Raw genomic sequence first — 20,451 nt, 5'->3', positions numbered from 1 at the left:
TCCTCCCGCCCCGGAAGACATGTTTGCACTTTTAGAACGCTCCTACCAGCTCCACGACTGGGGGATTTTAGACATGCTCACCCGGTGCTGCTCTCAGTACTTCAGGCTAAACTTGAGGATGGGAATGGTGGCATGCCAACAAGGGCTTTGTTTTCACCTAGTCTGAAGGGGTTTGCCTAATCTTTAGGAAGGGGATTCCAAAAACACACTAGGCAGCTTCATAATTTCACAAGCAATGCAGTACTTACCTAGTCTCACAGAGAGTGGCTGAGGAGAGTCTACTCTCTTGATTTTTCACTAATTGATTATTGTTCATATTATGCCATTGAGTCACAACATAAACCTGTAAAGAGGAAGTAAATAGCCACATGTTCAAAAGATGGCCTTTCTAGAGGGGAAAGTCAATGCATTGCCTCCTCTAACATTGACAGCATAAAGCATGCATTTTAAAAAGGAACCAGGGGCCTGGCATGGTGGAGCCCATCTGTAACTGCAGTTCTCCGGAGGTGGAGGCAGGAGGACCTTGAGTTTGAGGCTAGTCTGAGATCCATAGCAAGACCTCATCCCTTAAAAAACAAACAAACAAAGCACTGCTGGGATGGCCCAGTGGAAAAAGGCACTTGCTCTGCAAGCCTGATGACCTGAGATTGATGCTTGGAACCTACTTAAAGGTGCAATGATCACAAAGTGGTCCTTTGACCTCTGATACACTCAGTATGGCCCACATGTGCTCCCTCACACTCGAGCGTGCGCGCATGCGCACGCGCGAGCACACACACACACACACACACACACACACACACACACACACACACACACACACACACGGAGAGGAGGAGTTAAAGGCTGAGCCTGCTAGAATATACCTTTAATCCCAGCACTGAGGAATCAGAGGCAGACAGATCTGGTCTAGTCTACATTTTGAGCTTCAGCCCAGCCAGGGCACGTAGTATAAATCTGTCTCAATAAATAAACCATTTAAAATGAAGTAAACAAAATGAACAAAAACTTCCCTTGGAAAGGCACCAGGCCCACGGGGCTCTGCTGAGGGACTGTGGGGGTTGGGGGGTTCTCACAAACCTTGCTGAGATTGGGGTAAGTGGCGGGCGTCCTGATAGATGTCCCTGCAGGAGTCAGACCGCAGGTCCGTCTCCAGCACACGCTTGCTCTTTTCACTCTGTCCCTGCTCTTTCTGCCTTTGTTCGCAGCTCCCTCCTAGTCTCCTGAGTCTGAGGCACAGAGCAGGCTGGCTCGACATGCTTGGTTAATTGGTGTGTCATCCAGTCCTGCGAGGCCCCTCTTCAACACAAGCACTGCTTTATTGAAGTGCTTTGAATGATGTGTTAAATGATGAAAGCAAGGACCATGGCTTAGAAAAATGTCTCCAGATAGGTGGAGAACATACTCAGAGAGCCACACAAGGTCACTGTCATCAAAGTAACACCACTTTCTAAGGATTTCTTTGGGCTCTATTGTTTTGACAGAGTTTTTCTTAAAGCTCTTTTTTTTTTTTTTTTTTTTTTGTAGTGCTAGGGATGGCATTCCATAGGGTACGTGTTCTACCACTGAGCTATATCCCTAGCCCTTTCTTAAAGTTTATAATTACCTTTCCCAAAATAAATCCATGTACTATGACACTCTCCTGTCATATGAATGCTATTTTCCTTCATCTGCCCAAGATATAATTTGAACAGGCATCCTTCGTGATGCTGGCTCTGATCTCGGCAGCTGAGAGGAGCGCTTGCCCTTCTGACCATTGTCTACATCTGGCTTGTCACATAAACACTTCCTACTTCATAGCTGAGTAATTTATACAGAATCCAGATCTGATTCTCTTATGACCTACATTATCCAGCTCCATTCCAGTGCCCTAGTAGGTACTCAAGAGTCTTTTTGGCTCAGTATTTCCAACTTTTATAATAGTTTTAAAGTAGTTCCTGAAAACAAAGACCAGAGTTTAAGTTTGATGAAGCCTTTGACATAAGTGCCCATTCATGTTTGTGGAGTATCATTTGTCACCATGCATGAAGAAGTGATTTCTCTTTGTCAAAGCAGCAAATCCAGATTCAAATTCTACCTCAGCCACAGCAGCCTAAGCAAAGAACCTTGGCTGCAGTAGACTCTCAGGCATGTTTTTTCTTGGTTATTTACTCTTTACTCTTTTGGGGGCCCACACCCAGTTCCCAAATAACTCACACACGGAGGCTTATTATTACTTATAAATGCCCGACCTTAGCTTGGCTTGTTTCTAGCCAGCTTTTCTTAACTTATCCCGTCTACCTTTTGCCTCTGGGCTTTTACCTTTCTCTCTTTCTGTATACCTTTTCTTGTCTTCTTACTCCATGTCTGGCCATGTAGCTGGGTGAATGGGTGGATGGTCCTTTCTTTTCTTGCTCCTCAATCTTCTCCTTCCAGATTTCTCCTATTTCTTCTCTCTGCCTGCCAGCCCTGCCTATTCTTTCTCCTGCCTTGTTATTGGCCATTCAGCTCTCTATTAGACCAATCAGTTGTTTTAGACAGGCAAAGTAACACAGCTTCACAAAGTTAAACAAATGAAACATAAAAGAATGCAACACATCTTTGCATCATTAAACAAATGTTCCACCACATAAACAAATGTAACACATCTTAAAATAATATTTTACAACATCTGTTTCCTCATCTAATGTGGCTGCTCTACTTTAGAGTATAGGAACAGGTCATAGTGAGGAAATGGAGACATGTCTGTCCTCTCCTTAACAGGAAGCGGCTTCTAAAATGTTCACCTCTAGGTCAAAAAGTGAGCCAATTCAACTAAAGATGAGTAGATTGCAGGTGTTAGTTTCCATTCGCCTCAAGCTCAGCTGAAAATAGCCGTGAATGATGGTGCCGTGAAGACACAGCGGAAGGGAAGACAGTGTCAACACAGAAACCACAGCTCTCACCTTAAACAGAATAGACAATAGTTGGTTCTGGACCATTTTGAGTGACCATGGTCCGAGAACACAGATCGTGGTTATCCCACATTCCATGTTCCAGTATGGAAGCAGTTTTGCGAAGTTTTCTACTTTTACAGAACAAAGTCATAAATCAAGGCGAGTTTAACTTGCATCAGTGGTACATCAGAGAGGCAGTTACAGAGGGATGGGGGAAGCTTTCTTATATCAGAGAGCCCAAGATGCTATCTGATACAACATTCTTAGCTTTGGGTTGGTAGAAGCTAATGGTCAGCTAAGTTAATAGATTCTAAAATCTTCCTATCTATTAGTCACAAGATGTTAGTTCAGACACAGAGGTGGGCAGAGCATGACTGTGTGTGAGAGGGCTAGAACTAGCCCAAGATAAGGTAGTTAGCCTCTGGGCCTGCAACCTTCCAGTCCCTCCACAGTGCTGCGTTTCCAGTCAGTCTCTGTAGACACAGCATCATTCACAACAGCCACCGTCAGATTCTGGATGAGATGGAACAGTGGTTTGGGAGCGTGAAGGCCTCCAGCAGCAGCAGGGCAAACAAGGGCAACTGCCTTCTGCTGTGGAGCACCCCAAAGCTCCACGTCTGCTGGTTCCCCATATCTGGAGCTGAGAGTAAAGATGGGGCCTGGAGAGTTGTTTCAGAGGTTTGTTTTTCCCTGTTTAGTGGGGTTAAACCAAGGCCTTGTGTGTATTAGGCACATGCACAGCCCCAGAGTCTGTTTGAGAGGCATAAAGCTGTTAACCACAGACCATCTCCCCAACTCAGCATATGAGGCAAACCAGTGACCCTCCCCCAGGCCCAACCTGAGACCAAGTAGGGACTCTAGGAAAATAGATGGCATCTGGGACCATAAAACCTGGTCCTGTAACCAAAAAGATTTGGAATGCTGCATAGCCCTGCATTCTTCCTAGTTCACCAGTGGCCAGGACCACCGGCAGGAGGTGGTGGGGACTTTCTCCAGGGAACACTGGCCTGGAGTCTAATGGGTCCAGAAGTAGGTGTTTCCCAAGAGCCACCCAGCCAGATGAGGTGCCCAGGAAGCTCTCATCAGTCCACATTCTCCACCCGGGAGCAGTTTTCACTGTAGCCCAAGTTGACCTGCTATTTGCTGTTTCAACCAGGCTGGCACTGAACTTGGCATTCTGTATGATTTGCTCAGCTGCAGATGTTTCTCCTTTTTAAATTCACTATTGTTTTGGTTTTTGAGACAGGGTCTTACTATATATCCTTGGCTAGCCTAGGACTTGCTACGTAAGCCGTGCTTACCTCAAACTTACACCAATCCTGCCTCTGTGTTTCCCGACAACCGTTCACCCACTCCCACTCACACACCAGTGCTGGGATAACAGGCCTGTGCTACTGTGCCTGGCTTGCTTTCTCCTTTTTAAAAAATGTGAGCAGAAGTTGAACCTTCTGCAGTGACCTTTGTTTGCCCCTGCAGCTGTGAGGTGGCATCCAGTTTATCGGAGTACACACGTCTCAGAACATTTCCAGGAAGTGCCCATCCCCCACTCCTACTCATCGTTCTGTAATTATGTCTTAACTTGATATTTTTAGACTCTGTGATTTTGATCCGATGTTTTGTGTAACTTGCTGGAGGGGGAGTGGGGGACGGGATGGGGGGAAGCTGTTGAAGTGACTTTAGCAGATGATGGATCGGCTAGTCCAGTCCTTTGCAAGGTTTGTGAAGGGATCCAGCTGTCTCAGCTTGCCGTGCCTAAATGTGCATTTTCCAAGGTCATCAGTGACTGCATGAATATGGAACTGGCAGCCAGAGCTAGTGGCTCCCCTGGATGCAGCACCATTGAGCTGGCTTTGTGCTCCGTGCATTCAGCAGCCACAGGCTGACAAACAGGGCAGGTACATGCAACCCCAGATAAACATTTTATCATCTTGATGTATTTCTGGCTGATGGAAAGATTTTTTTTTTCCAGCAGTACATACCCATGTCACCTCAGGTATAGACACAGACACACCAAACTTGAAGTTTAAAAAAACACAGACTCAACAGTCTTGATATAAACAATAGAGAAATAAGATAGTACTGACATCTGACAGCTCTTTGAAAGGATTGTTGGTAGAGAAGAAGCAAGTGGTGATTCATGTCCATTGAGGCAAACCTTCCCAAGCTAAAAGCAAAACCAAAACAATCAAAGAAGTTCCACGGTAGTCTTTTCAATATACTTTGGTTTGTTGTGGTTTGAGTTTTCAAGACAAATGTTTTTCTGTGTGTCCCTGGCTGTCCTGGAACTCAGTTAGAAAACAGGTTGGCCTCAAACTCAGATCCACCTACCTCTGCCTCCCTTGTGTTGGGATTAAAGGCATGTGTCACCCATTCCTGGCTCAATATACTTTTCTAATAGATGGATCCCAATAATCTTTCCACTCAATGATGGAATTGCCCCTTGGGACATTTAAGTAGCCGCTTGTCCCAGAAGAAAGTCTTCATAGAAGAGAACAGTGTGAGCGTAGATCAAACGCAGTCGTTTTTGTGCATTTCATCGCACAGCTTCCATGTGGCCTAGTGACCATCACTGGTCCCTACTGTGAGCAAAACTACAAAATCCCTGCCTCCATGGAGCCCACAGTTTAAAGAAGGGTGCCTGGCAATTGTAATTTCTCAGACATACATCCTCGGGTGAAATGAGGAGCTAGTGGCATGAGATTCCTTCTTATGTAACGATCTGAAAGGATCAGAGGAAACCAGTCTCCTGAGGCTTGTGTCCCATGAAACTGACAAGTCAGGAAACTGCTGCAGCTCAACTTGGAGATACCCTGTGCCAAGACCCACTGCTCCTAGAATCCTCTCCCTCAAGCCAGTGATCTAGGGATAACTTTAAAATCCTGTTTTCCATCCTGCAGACTTCAGTTCTGAACTTGACAGTGACTTCGACATGTCTACCACATCTATTTAGGAAATTCTTTTATACCCCTTATCTTTTACTTAGAAACTAGAGTGTTGTTGCTTTTTAACTAAGGAAAGACTATAGAACTCAATGGCTTGTGCCGCTTAGCACTGAGGAAGCCACTCCAGAGGTGGCATGTGCCCACCAGCACCACACACAGCTTATATTGTGCACCCCAGTGGGACGGAGGCTTTCAGGTATGAAGACGGGTGCCCTTGCCTCTCCAGACCTATTGACATCCCTCTGTTCAGTGACATCCTAATGGGAAGGGTGACAACAAAGCTCCTCACTTATACAGATGACGTAACTAAGCATTTGGTAGTTGTCACTCTACTTAAGCTCCTGCCTGGAGTAATGGAAAGTGACTAGAAACTAGTGATTTGTGCTTCCAAAAGTGGTTCTACTTTCTAAGTGTCAAACCTCCCATTTTGCAAGTGAGGAAGCTAAGATCCAGAGAAATGTAAGGACTTTTCCAGAAGGTTAAATGACTGTATCTGGCTTCACAGAGCAGCCAGTTCTTGCCTCACGGGTGAGATATGCTGCTTTTGTCCAGTCACAGGGGGACATGAGTGAGCAGAACATATGTAAAGACCAGGGCAGGCTGGCTGTGCTTCTCATCAAGACTGTTTTCCAGGATCACTGTACAATGCCTTCATGTCAGGTCTGCCTCAGAACTTTGCGAGGTGCCTGTTCTCTCCCAGAAACCAAGGCCTAGTTCATTTTATTCACAGATTAACCTGGTCTCCAATATGTCCTAGATAATAGGAAGTGTGTGGGTAAGAGTTCAGTGTGCTGTCCTGGGTTGGCACCAAGAGTCCAGATTCTGCCCCTGGGAGCTCCTGGCTGGACAGCCGCACTGATGAGAGAGAAGGGTGTCATCCAAGTCTGGAGAGCCTATCATTTCTCCATTGCTGCTTAATAAACCACTCCTTAAAATAACAAACATTTATTTACTGAGGATCCCATGAGTCCGGAGTCCTAGCAGGGTTCAGCCATCCTTTGGGCATGAAGGACCTCGGGAGCTTGCATTCGGATAGTGCTTAAGAGTAGGGAATCCACACTGCTTCACCAGCATGTGTGGCACCCAGTGGAGAGAAGGGAAGGCTGGGGCATGGCTATTCTGGTGTAGCTTACACGGGCACTCTCTCCTTTGCCACCTCATGGCTAGCTTAGACTTCCTGGTACCTCATGTTGTCAGCTGCCAAAACCTGCAGCCCTGTTCAGCTCCGACCTCAGGAATGACACAAAATGGATTTGCCATGTGTTGCTGAAACAACACAGGTTACTGATAAGGAAGCACCAAGGTCACGCTGTAGACGCATCCTGGTTAGTGGGTTGTGTGAAGTCTGTCTCTGGAAACAGGACACTGCAGATGACTTTCTGGAAGAAATGGTGTCGAGCTAAGGTTTTGGTGACTGGGGCAGATAGATGTAGTGGTAGACTGCCAGCCAGAGCAGCAGCACATACCAAAAGCAGGGGTGTCATGGTATCGTCCCGTTTTGACTCCCTTGACCTTGAACTGGAAATAGAAGGGTAGATTCATATGAGCTCAATAGACCAAACCCCAGCCCTGTTGTCCTCTCTAATATCCTCAGCCGCAGGACCTCAGGGAACAGTTTAGAGTTGAGAGCCCACCCAGGCTGTCCTCTAAGAGACGTGGCATGGTTGAAGCTGCTGCTCTCAGAGGACAGGCCAGCATTACATAGTCACCTTAAAGGAGGTCATTTCTCAATCCTTATAAGGCTGCCGGTGGTTAGAACTAAAAACCCGGGATGGGTTCCCATTTCTAAGTCTTTAATAAGAAATAATCCATCTGAATTAATTATAATGCTTAAATATGTGAAAGTGGTAGTTGCTGATCATTTTAAGTAGTGATGTGTTAGATAAGAGGGCTCTGTCTGGTAAGACATCAGATCCTGATGCTGAAGAGCATGTAGTGTGTTCATTTTGACCTGGTTGCTAGAAGCAACCAAACCATGCCTCTCTAGGCTGACCAGATAAATGAAGGTGTCCCCATCCCGATTTAGCATAAACACTTGATGCCTGTTGGGGGCCTAATAGTATTTCTGGTGTCATGGAGAACATAAAAAGCTCTTGGCTTAGTGTTCGCCTGTACACAGGGCTAAAATCCACCAGGTATTAGAGACACGGGGAGATGTTAGATACTGGCCGTGACCAGGTAGGTTGTGATAAAATTCCCTGAGGAAAATGTTTGGGCAAGAAGTAGTATGGATTTATCTGCACGGGTGTGGCCAGGGTCTTCTGGAACAGATGCCCCACAGAGGAGGAAGAACAAGAGGATGTGTGGGAGCCATGTCCTGAAAAGCAGGCAGGTTCCATTTGTCATCTGTCACACAGGCTGAGGTGCCTGCTAGGGAGCACCCTTTCTACTTCAGTTAGGGCTGTGCAGGCATTTGAAGAATAATGATTTTTCTATTAGAAATGTAAATGGTTGCTTTCATCCATCCTAACTCAACTTTACATCCTTCTAATTCAAAATCTCACACCAAATCTCCTCTAATGCACGGACTGCCATCAAAGAGGACCTTTTTTGCAGTTGTTTCTAAGTGACTTTTAGAGATTTTGTTATATGCCCAGATATTTTAATTAGCATTTCTGTGAGCAGATCTACTGATGAAAATCAGCATAGAACAATTAGAATGTCTACAAGGCCACAAAAGTGGGTCTCTTTAAATAGAGAGCCTCTTCTTTTCTCGTCTTTGTTTGTTAAGTTTAACAATTAGCACCCTTGTATTTACTGAAGCCTAGTTGGAATTAATATATTACCTTTAAACACAGTATTAAGCCCAAAAGTTGTTCAGCTAGGTCTTGGTTTAATGTAGTATGGAAAGACCGATAGACGGACAGATACACTTGCGTGCGCACATGCACACACACATAGATATATTCATATACAAAAACTGATGCAAGTAAAATAGCATTATAGGAGGGGAGGGACTGTGTTTCAGGTCAGCAGGGTTAAGGAGCCCAGGCAACCTCTAAAGATTCAAAACAATAGCATTCAGCATGGAATCTACTTTTTATCATCCTTGCTGGCCCTTCAGGATGAAGAAAAGACACTGTCCAGTTCTGGCGGTAGTTTGCTAGCAGGAGAATTAGGAGTAAAGGTACTGACGCCTGAGGGGTGGGTCATGAATTAGTAATTGCTATGTGGCGGATGAGCCCGTCAAAAGAGTTGAAAATGAGGAAGTTGCCTCGCAGAGCGCTATCAATCACTCAGTGACCATAACTTCCAGTAATTAGTGTATTTTATGGGCCTTTGCTTCAGTGGCTCGAAAGCACATATGCTGCAGTCACAGCTAAACTTTGCCGGAGTAATATTCCAGGATGATTTATCCTCCTGCTGCACTGGGATCTAACCCTATATTAGGTGAAGATTGTGAACTAAGCTGCAATAAAGTGTAAGTTTAGGTACAGTTTGCCCAGGTTGAGACCTCAATGTATCATGCTTTTGAGTGTTCACGGTCGGCCACAGCAAGCAATCATTTCTAACAGTCTAACAAATAAAGCAATTAAAGGGCCGGCATTAGGATATTGTGTTTGTGAATTACTGTTGCCCTGTCCCCATTTAGACATCCACTGTAATAAGCCCATTTCTAATTAGAAAAACAGCAGCGCTGTATTAGAATCATTTATTTGTAATGCTGTCTTTCCTCCATGATTACTGGTAATCTGGGGTAGACTGCAAGACCTTCTGAGTGATGGAGAAGTGCTTGATTTATCCTTTTGTGCTACTGTGTTTGGGCTCCTTAAGTTACAATAAATCTACTCAGGGTCTGTGGAGTCTGGCGAAGATGAGGATTTCCTTTAGAAGTGTTGGCACGTGTTAAGGAGCGAGCCTGGTGGGACCCTCCCAGTTAGGCTCTTTCTACACAAAGAGGAAAACAGTGTTATTTACCGGCTCTCAGGGGCACTTGGCACTCTTCGTGCAGGGCATAATGAGTTATTTGCTGAGGTTCACCCAGTGCACCGGAAGTCTCCGGGGCCTTCGCAGACGGGGTGCTCTGCCGTCGCCAAAACATCTGTAGAGCCCAGCATTCTAATAATTTAACAAGCTTTGCCACCAACTTACAGTATGACCTTGGGCAAATTAATTAAGCTTCTGGTGCCTCCATTGGGCCATAATTCTGTTTGTGTTAAAGAAATCCTTGGAGTTTGTAGGAAAGCATTATGTCAAGATAAGTATAAATTGACTAAGGAAAGAGACAGCCTCAGCTCTGCTGTATTCTCTGCAGATGAGATCCCCTACACGGCTTCTAATGATCTGTTCTTGAGCTTTCCTGAGATGGATGCCAGTGAGGAGCTAATCTCAGGAAGCATAGATGGGAAGGGGTAGAGTGACACCTTCATTACATTTATTATCCCATATTTAATTTCCAATGCATTATCACATCATATGAGTTAAACAGTAATAGTAAAAACAAACTAATTGTCTTTAATTAAAGTGAATTAGGTTTTGATTTCAGTATATTTGATGTAGTGAGAAGTGAGGATGCAGAGGGTCCCAGAGGTTATTAGGGCAGGTTTCTGTGGGGCCTGACGGTGTTGGTAATAACGCTCCTCCTCGTGGTCCTAGACGCGAGCAGATAACGTTTCATCAGTCTCTGTTACTCGCACTTATGCCCCTCCACAGGGGTCGCAGATTCCACAAGTTAGCAGCTAATGGCCTTATACATTAAAAATTGAAGCTTCCCTCACTCCAAGGCCTTGCAAGGCTTTGTTCTTAAGCCCTAGACACTTTGGAGTGCAGCTGCAAACTATAGGCAGAAGATTAAATTAATTTGTAACTCTTTTTTTTTTTTTTTGGTCCTGCATTGCTAAATCCTCCACATTTAATTGAAACCCTACTTCAAGACGCTTTGTGTTGCCGTCGCCGCCACCGCCACGTCTTTGTTGTCAGTTTAACCCCGGAAGCTCTTTAACACTGGCAAATTGCTGTTATAGCCTTCAGATTGTCTTGAAACCATTTCGTAAGCGGACAGTGAAATTGATATGTGGGAAGAAAAGTCAAATCGTAGGGTAGAGTTTGAGGTGTTTAATATTTATCGTGGGTCTTCTCCAGCATAGTTTGAGGTGATTTAAGCTCCTTCTCTAGGCTTGAGCAAATTGGTATTGGGATGAAACCTCACCTGGGGAATTTTATGTCATTCAGTAGTTAAGTCTATTTTTTTTTTTTAAGTTTCCCTGTGTCTGAATGCACCAAGTGGCTGTTGAGTTTCTATGAAATGGAGGCTTAACTGCAGCACACACTCTAAATGCAAAATCCTTAGATGGAAGTTTAATTGTGTAAAATGCACACAAAGTAATTAAGAACAAATTTTAAAACATTTCGGACTATAAAGTCTCCTTTCAGCTATATTGAAAACGCTTATTTTCAATTTGTAGTTATGCCAAGAAACATAGGATATGTCTAAATTGAGAATTTTTTTTTTAACCGAGTGCTTTTTAGTGCAAGTGTAAATGTAGAACCTGTCCCATTGCATTACTGATGGCCTGAGCTGGTGACCTGATCCGAGTCTGCCTCCACTGCTTCGGGCTGCATTGCCTTTCCTTCCTGTACAGTTCCACGGCGGTAGCTACTCCAATGTCGTGCTGTTACTCTGTGTTTTCTACCCTGACTTTCTGTTAAAATACAAAAGGGTTCTCTATCTATCTATCTATCTATCTATCTATCTATCTATCTATCTATCTATCTATCATCTATCTATCTGTCTGTCTATCTGTCTGTCTATCTGTGTGTATATGTGTGTGTGTGTCCACACAGAGGCCCAAATATATTTATTGTTTACACTATAAAACCCAAGTTATTTCAGTGCTGCTACCTCCAGAACAATCCTAGGTTGTGGTTAGCCAAGTCAAAGGTCACGAGCTGACTCTGAGGAACGTTTGTAGCTTCACAGTTAAATGTTAGTGATTCCTGTTATTTCAGTGTGTTCCCAACTTGTGACCATGTCCACAGCCTCCTTTTCCTGCCCTTTACAAGAAATGTCCCATAACCCCTGCTGAGCAGTTTGTGGACTCTTAAGTATTTGGAATTATAATGCACTTGTTTATTTAACATTAAAAAGAATCCTTCCCCGCCTCCTGCCCCCTCCACCCCAGCCACCAAACAGTAAACCTGTTTCAGGTCCTGTGTAGACTCAGCCATTCTCCTCTTGGGAATGAAAGGACGCGAGACTGTGTGGGTGGATTGCTGGCATGCCTTCATTTTTCAGTGCACTTTTTTAAACCACTGGACGTAAGCTGCCCATATTTAAATGCTTCCCTGTAAAGATGACAGAGCGGGTGGAGAGTCCTATTGGCTGAGCCCTAATCTGTTTGCTTTGTTGCAATCTTTCTTCCCCCCCCCCACTTCAACTGTTAACCTATTTATAAATCTAAATCTACACACAGAGGTCACTGGTTGGCTGAACTTAAACCATTTTACTCAGTAAATTTAATTAAGAAAATACAGTGCAACTCATAAGCAAATGAGTTTTTTCCTAGTTTTAAACCAAACCACCCTCTTGAGTGCTGATTGCCTTGCCCGACCCCTGGTGATACAGAAACAGGCAAAATTAAAAAGGACATTAAAGCTTCATTAAATCTGAAACACATTTAGTACAGTGACATATCTGCAGGCCATTTCAGAGAAGATTACATACTCTCTTTTGTAAGTTTCCTAATTTATAATACCTTGACAATCAAAACTGGGGAAATGCAAGGTGATTAATAGGCCAGTAGGCTAAGAGACACGGACCAGGCCAGACCCAGCCATCCGACTGCTCACAGCATACGTGCTCCCTCCCCCGGAAGGAGTCAGTGTTTGTTTTGACTTTTGTGAAGAAGTTCTTCGTGCAGCCATGTCTGCTCAGAGTGCACTTTCTCCTTCCACCTGATAGCCTGATGAAGGGGTTCTGGGCCTCACTTTGTGTTCCTCTCCACTTGGTCATGAGACAGGGGTTGGTGAGTGCACAGCTCTGGGGCCCCATTAGACTGAAGGATAAGGACACACATGGAAGGCAGAGTCCTCTGAAGGGGCCTTCAAACAACTGCCTTCACTGCAGCCCAGTTACACTCTGCCTGAGCTCAATAGTGTAGAGCTGGGACCCTTAAGTCTCCTGCCATAGCAGCCCAGTGATGACACTCCGTAAAAGAAGAAGTGACCATCCTGTACCAAGGGCAAGGGACCCTTCTGTGTCATGTAAATCCAGAGTTCACATCTGCAAGATGCCAGGTAGGACTGAGGTCCCAGTGGATAGATGTCAGGGAAACATAAAACAAAGTTAAACCCAAGAGTGCCACTCGCCCCAGGTCAGCCACTGCTGCTTGTTCCACCACCAGCCTGCCACACCAAGTCTTCTCTGGTCTCCTGCATAGCTTTTATACATTAGTAAGTATATAGATTTTTAAGATATAAATTTAAGGTATCATTATTTCATTTGGTGGATTTCCTTAATCTTTTCACATACAATGAGAAAACATATAAATGAGGCACAAGAAAGAGGATGGATGCTCACCTAAATCAGATGAATGAGACCAGCCATCCTTGCTTCCCTGTCCCAGTTATGCCAGAGGGGCAGGTGCATGCATGCACACACTCCTGTCTGCTGGACACCAGCTGTAGGCCGATGATGACTGGCAAGTCAGAGGCCTGTGTTAAGATGAGAGAAATTCAATTCTCACATTATCCTGCTCTTGCTACTTAAGCCTTTTTCTTATTTTATTCGTCTGTGTTTGTTTTGGGGGAGGACCTCATTATGTGGCCCAGGCTGATGTTGAAGTCAGGATCCTACCACCATAGTTTTCCAGAGTGCTGAGATTACAAACACTACCACACCTGTCTCGTTTCTTGATTCTTTAAAGTGCAAGAACCAAGAGTGTTGGCACTGTGGGTCTCTTAGCTCTTGATAGTATGTGTGGTAGGCACATTGCTTCTGCCAGTCAGTCATGTGGGCAGAAATCTTCCATGGTCCCCAATGATGTGTTCAATCCATACTCACATGTAAGGAATTAAGCCAGAATGTTATAGGTGTGTTATAACAGATATCAGGCTCTTAGCCATTTTAAATGAGAGATCCTTCTTTTGTTGTCTCTTTACCCCAGATGAAATTCATACTCCACAGATCATTGTGATAATAGGTGACAACTTTTGGTTACTCCTCACTGCCTGTCAGGTCATTACAGAAGGGTACACCCACCACAACAGATCACAGTGACTCCTGAGTCAGTGTGCACATTCTCATTGGCAATCACTGTATTTTTCAACTCTAATATGAACCTCCAGCTTGTGTTGGGCAAGAGCTGAGTGGGGCAGTATAACAGCATTTAGACAGCAGCCAGAATCACACAAATCCCTGGACTGATTTAGGTGAGCATCCATCCTCTTTTCTGTGCCTCATTTATATATTTTCTCATTTGTATGTGAAAAGATTATAGAAATCCACCAAATGGAATAATGATACCTTAAATTTATATCTTAAAAACTATGTACTTACTAATGTATATAAGCTATGAGTACAAAGTGGCACTTAATTAGATACTTCAACACACACAGTACACACATGTGCACACACAAATATCCAAATGAGTGTTGACCTTTTCAAAGGAGTCTGCCATCCAAAGTCATATGGCTCATCCCTATTACATTACTGTTCAAACTGCCTTTAGAATTTTAAAAACCTCAACAGCCCAGTCTGTCTTTAGTGAGTGATCTTTGTAGGTATTTGGGGTTTGAATATACATGGGCCATTCGGGCATCATGCTACACAGAAGTCACATGATCACCAAGCTAAGGGGTATCTTTTAAAATCCAAGTGTTGATTAGTTCTCATAAAGTGAGAAAGGTATTCTTTTGTTTCATGAAATGATTCTAAACACCATTTTAAAAGAAGAGTTTTGGAAGTGTTTGAGCAACGTCAGTGTCTCTGAAACCAGTATGCAACTATCAAGCTGTCAGAAGGTTGTGCAGTGTGCTGGGAAGAACACTGGATGAAAAGCAGGTTTGGGGGACAGCCCCTAGATTTCTCTTGACTAACCATGTGAGAACCCCTTGAGGGACTCTAGGATTTGTATCTTCTCTCTAGGTCCATGTGCTCAGAGGCATTTTTGCTTCCTGGAGGTTACACTTGTACTTTGTAGGCAGTTCCAGGTGTATATGGAAGGTTCAGAACCGAGAGCGGGCCACCCTGGGAAGCTGCACAATTTCATCATTGTTTCCTTTAAATAGGTAATAGTCAGCCGGGTGTGGTGGTGCACGCCTTTAATCCTAGCACTTGGGAGGTAGAGGCAGGGGGATCTGTGATTTGAGGCCACCCTGCTCTACAGAGTGAGTTCTAGGACAGGACTGTGTACAAAGACCCTGTCTCAATAAACAGATAAATGTAAATAAGTTGTGGTTTATTTGTTCAGTCTGATCTTATTACGTTATATCAAGCCTATACTTGTCCAAGTCACTTAGTTTTTACATGTGAGTTAACAAAAGTGGCTAGCCCAGAGACAAAGAGCAGTATACAATCAAACTAGGCACGGGGGATGGGGGGACTAACTCTCCCAGGTTCAGATGGAGGCCTCTAGGACCACCCTCACAGCCTTGCATGGCCAGTTCCATGCCAGTAGGACCTGGAACTGACAGGGAAGCGTGAAGCAGGAAGTAGATGAGAATGATAGCGCAGGTTCCGACGTCATAATCTAGCCCCTCCCACTTCCTCCAACCTCTCCTTCAGACCTGTAGCCGAAACCCACAGAGCTGTGCTCTAGAACCAACTTACATGTGTACATCTCTGTCTCAAAGAAACTGTCACACACACATGCATGTGAATAGTGCTCCCAGCATTGAGAATTCACCCAAGAGAAAGTATGTGGGATAATGTTCAATTCTTGAAATTAGGTTATTTTTATCAGAGATAAAATATTGTCTATTAAAGAGGTCCATTCTAAATACAGTTTATAATGTAATTACAGCAATAATTTAGTTCGTGCATTAGCATTGTGGATGTTTTTTTATTTGCTAGATGCAATTCTGAAATGTAGTTCTTGTCTGTCTTAAGGAGATCTGCCCTGCATGCAAATCTATAACTAGACAAATATTATTTCCTTTCCCAGCTTGCTCTTGGGAGGTTTCCATATCCTCAGGTAAGATTGTTCATTACTACCATTTGCCACTGTGACATTTGCCACTGTGACATTCATTCCTATGTATGAAGGTGCAGGAAGCGATTGTGAACATTTGAGCCACATACAAATAAATCTGTCCTGTTAAAATGAAAAGCAGTATCTTAAAGCAATCATTAGAAGTCTCTATTGGCATTTTATTTAAAAACAAACAAACAAACAAAAAACTCTAGACTTTTTTCCCTTGTTAGAGATTGACTGAGACCCTCATGTTCCTCTTTGTATGACATTCGAGGTGTCCCTTCTGCCCAGCTCCATGTGCTCATGTAAAGGTTGGAGGAGGGGCGCACCCTTTTCTTCATACTTTTTATGAGCATTTTGGATTCAGTTAAAATTATTTGAGTCAAAAGATGAAAACAAAGGGTGAAAATATCTGATGTGGGTCATTGTCTTTACCAGGTGCACAGGCCCCCAGTTTCATGTGTGTATGATTTTGAACATATTACACCTTTTCGATTTTCTTCCTTCCTATTCACAAATAGTTTGTTACCAAGTATTGAAAATCCTAAAATTTTATAATTTCTTCACAATTTTCACTAGAGAAGGATGCTAGCAGTTAAGATATAAAGCTATTTTGTGACTTGAAAATGATTCCCTGCTGTTGGGGGGCAGTAAGCGCAATGTCCAGAGGGATGAAAAATGAGCGGCTGACGGGTCTCTTCTGGTTGATGTGTGCTGTTTTTCTGGCATCTTGGTCTGAACAGGCCAAAGTGCCTGGAGGCATGTCTGATTTAAAGGTGGTGTTGGTCTCTGCTCTTTAAGCATCTATTAACTTGCTATTATTATGCAAATAAGTGTTGTATTACACATACTAATTTATGCATGGTTAGATTATGCAGATGCATCACAAACATGGTTATTGAATAATAGGAGGGGGCGCCTTCTCCCTAACCATCTTTAGAAGCGGTTCTCATATTCTCCCAGTACCCAAGTGGACTTAAAGAGCCTTTACTCACTGAAATGTCTCTTTTGAAGCCTTCTTCCTTCACAGTTAAAAGTTATCAGATAAGTAGAAATGACCTGAGCTGTTAGATTTGAGGTGTTAGTCTCGCTTTCCAATGGGAAAGTCTCTTTGCTTAAGCATCATCTTTTTCCTTTAAAGAGAAAACCTAGAATGCAGCTACTTGGCACACACTAGCACGTAGTGAGATTTTGACGTATACAGTCACGCCACTCAGCTCTATAGGTAGCCCATCAGATTAAAGTCACATTGTCAAGATTTATAGTCATTTGAATATTTATCTTGTTAAGCCTCTTAAGTCTGTTGGTAATTTGTAAACAGTTCAATGTTTGACTAATTCATGTAATCCTGTAAAACTGTGAAAATGAACATGAGGCCCTTCATGACCTAACTCTTAAAATAGTCCTGATAACACTTATAAGCCATCTGATAAAGATTGAGGGCCAGCAAGATGGCTTGCCATGCAAACCTGATGCCCTGAGTATAATCCCTGGGACCCAAAGTGGGTGGTGGAGAAAACTGACTCCCACAAGTGACCTCTGACCTCCACACATGTGCCTCCCCCATAATAGATAAAATATTTTTTTTAATTTCGAAAATTGAAGTTGTAGCCAGATCCTTAAGGTCCCTAATAATATTCAGAGTAAGTAAGCAGTGACATTGGCTGAGTGAGAAGTCTGCTGTGTGGTTGTCATTGTGTGACCTTGAGCCCTTGAAAGCCACAGTCAGATTTGGAACAGGCAGGTGTTGCTTCACTGAATGACCAAGCACCCCTGTACTTGAGTTGAGTAGATGGTGGAAAATTCTAACAGGCTGAACTCCCTAACTAGCCAAAGGTCTGTATAGCAAGGGGTTATTCCTTGAAACATCGTAGAATGCTGTCACCAAAATGATGCTTTTACTTCAGATAAAAGCAGCCTTGATGCCATCAGGTCCTTCCCAGGTCTTTCATCAGAAGTTGGAGTGATTCACTACTGACAATCAGTAATGACTTTCAGTGTGATTCACATTTACTGTACAGGCTTTGTGTTCTCGATGAAAGGTTGGGGAAAGATCCTTTGTAAATGCCTTCCAGGAGCACTTGCTACTCTTCTAGAAGAGCAGGGTTTGGTTCCCAGCACCCATGTTGGGCAGCTCAGAACTGCCTGTAACTCCAGCTCCCGGGGATCCAGTGCCGTCTCCTGGCCTCTGCAGGCGCCTGCTTGCATGTGGTGCATATAAACTCACACAGATACACACATGCATAGAAAAATCAATCAATCAGTGTCTCCCCTGCTCCTTTCTCCTTCCCTCATATGGGACAGGTAAAGGCAAATGTATGTTCCTGAGGTGTTGCAGAGACTGAATCATGAGAGCACACCTTCACCTTGTCCCATGCTGCCACACTTGAACTCCTGTGTGCTGTGAGACAGCCTTCCTGTGTCACATAAACAGTCACCATTGCTGACTGCTGAACTGTGACTGATTTGCTAACATTAACTCTCAAGTGGAGTGGGTAGGAGTGAGTCATAGACTCTGGAGTTGAAAAGCATTGTGAGCATCATTTAGTCAAACCATACCATGGTATCTACAAAGCAGATGGCCCTGCCTTTGACCGTCTTGAGTGACTGAAAGCTCAAACATTACCCAGCAGTCCTTTGTCCACCACACTGAAGACTCTGGCATCCTGAGTATGGTCCTGGAACACTCAAGTTGTGTCCTTTTGAATCCCTCCATCCCTTGCCTGGGGTTAGTACCAGAGAATTGCTGTTCTGAACCCAAAGTCAAATCAAGGCCCCACACTGGTGCTCTCTTCCTTAGAGGTCAGTTGAGAACACAGAGGTGAGTCAGAAGTTGCATCAAAAGAATCAGCTCGACCACAAAGTCTCCAGTCCTTCACTCTTGCTTTGTAAGTTTCCTGAGCCCTTGTCTTCCTCATCCCTGAGAGAACAATCCTGGTATCTGCCTTCTCTTTCTGATGTAAGAGGGTGTGCTGCTCAGATGAAATGATGGATAAAAGCCACTTAGGAAAGTACAAAGAGGCCCCAGTGCCACTGTGGCCCACAGTGCAGGCTGTAGCTTGAAACAGCGTTTGCCTCTTAAGCACCTTTAACCCCACTGGAGCCCAGGGCAAAGCTGGAAGGGGCAGCAAGCTTCCAGACTTCCAGCCCAGCCCCAGTGCTGCTGACAACATCTTTAGCAGTCCCTCTTCCAGTTGGTGACAGGGTGTATCGGGTGGGGGTGCAGATGAGGGAGGAGGGCTTGGACATGATAGAGTCAGTGGCCAGGGACAGTGTCAGTGAAAAGGCTGGATTTCTTAGAGATCCTCCTTCTGTGTGAATGTCATTGTTTTGTGTAGTCGGGTGTTTGCTGTTTGGAAACACTTGCAGGGTTTCCTTTAAGCCTTGGAGCAGCCACAGGGTCCTGGGGATACAGTCTGGCTTCTAAGAAGAAGGGTTTGGGCCCTCCAGTACAGCAGTTTTCATCATTGCCGCTGTTAGGAAGACAGTGGTGGGTTGGAGATGTGATCCAGTTGGTGGAGTGCTGGCCTAACTTGCCCCAGCATCTGGGAGGTGGAGACAGGAGGCTGAGATTCCAGAACGTCATTGGCCATGCAGCCAGTTTGAGGCCAGCCTGGGATACATGAAACTGTCTCTTACAAAAAAAAAAAAAAAAAACAATGGAATGAGGTCTTGAAGTCACCCAGCACCTTCCCTACCCAGATCTCCTGAGCACTTTTTATGACTGGTCCCAGGTCCTACATCCCACCCCAGGGAACTATTATTTCTAGCCTCCCAGTGAACAGGCCACACACCTCATCTTAAAAAGGACTAGGGGTAGTAAGTCTAGGACTTGGAGGCATTTAAACTCAGTGACTAGCTGTTTCATGTCACCTCGGCTTGGTGGCTGTTCATAGCTCTTCCCCGCCTCCTCCCCGTCCCAGACAGTTCACCAAGCCCTCCTCTCATTCAGCTTCCCTGCCAGAGGGTACAGGGAGAATGAGCAGCATGGGCTGTGCTGATGTAGATGACAAGGCTATTCTCTAGAGCCCTTTTGCTTTTCTTGTTATGTGTTTAGTAGAGTGACAGGAGGATGCAGATGGCCTTGGAGCCCTCACCAAACCCAGTGCCCTGAAATTCTAGGTGCCTGTAGAGTGTATTCCATAATGAGATAGCGAGTATTTGCTTTTTGCAACATCTTACAAAGCTAATTCCATTGAAGAATTCAGCTTTGATGGTGATCTGGAAAGATCTGTAGGTCTAGACAACAAGGACTGGAGCATATATAGTTGGTCATGTAGATCCAAAGTCAGTTGACTTAAAAAAACATGGCAATAGGCAATGGTTTGTTTAATGACACCATAATTTGGGAGAAATGAAAATGATTGCCCACTAAACATTGTCATCCTTCATTCAAACTCTACGGTGAGGCCCTGCATTTGGACAATGGTAAATCCATTAGGGAGACCTCTCAGGAGCCAG

The 20,451-nt window shown here is 44.3% G+C and overlaps 1 protein-coding gene across 3 annotated transcripts in view; it reads left to right on the top strand.

Moving 5' to 3' along the window:
• The window catches only part of Map2k5 (mitogen-activated protein kinase kinase 5), a 256,460-nt gene that overhangs the window by 160,331 nt on the left and 75,678 nt on the right, over positions 1 to 20,451 (top strand). For all 3 annotated transcript variants that reach the window (XM_052763441.1, XM_052763433.1, XM_052763451.1), the window contains one exon: positions 15,961 to 15,990. In XM_052763441.1, the coding sequence (XP_052619401.1) occupies positions 15,961 to 15,990 (30 nt within the window). The remainder of the gene's footprint in view (positions 1 to 15,960; positions 15,991 to 20,451) is intronic.

This window comes from Peromyscus californicus, unplaced genomic scaffold (assembly GCF_007827085.1).
Source record: "Peromyscus californicus insignis strain IS unplaced genomic scaffold, ASM782708v3 Scaffold_11__1_contigs__length_118956290, whole genome shotgun sequence".
Taxonomy (NCBI): Eukaryota; Metazoa; Chordata; class Mammalia; order Rodentia; family Cricetidae; genus Peromyscus; species Peromyscus californicus.
The sequence above is the reverse complement of the archived record's forward strand: the minus strand, read 5'-3'. Positions and strand labels throughout refer to the sequence as shown.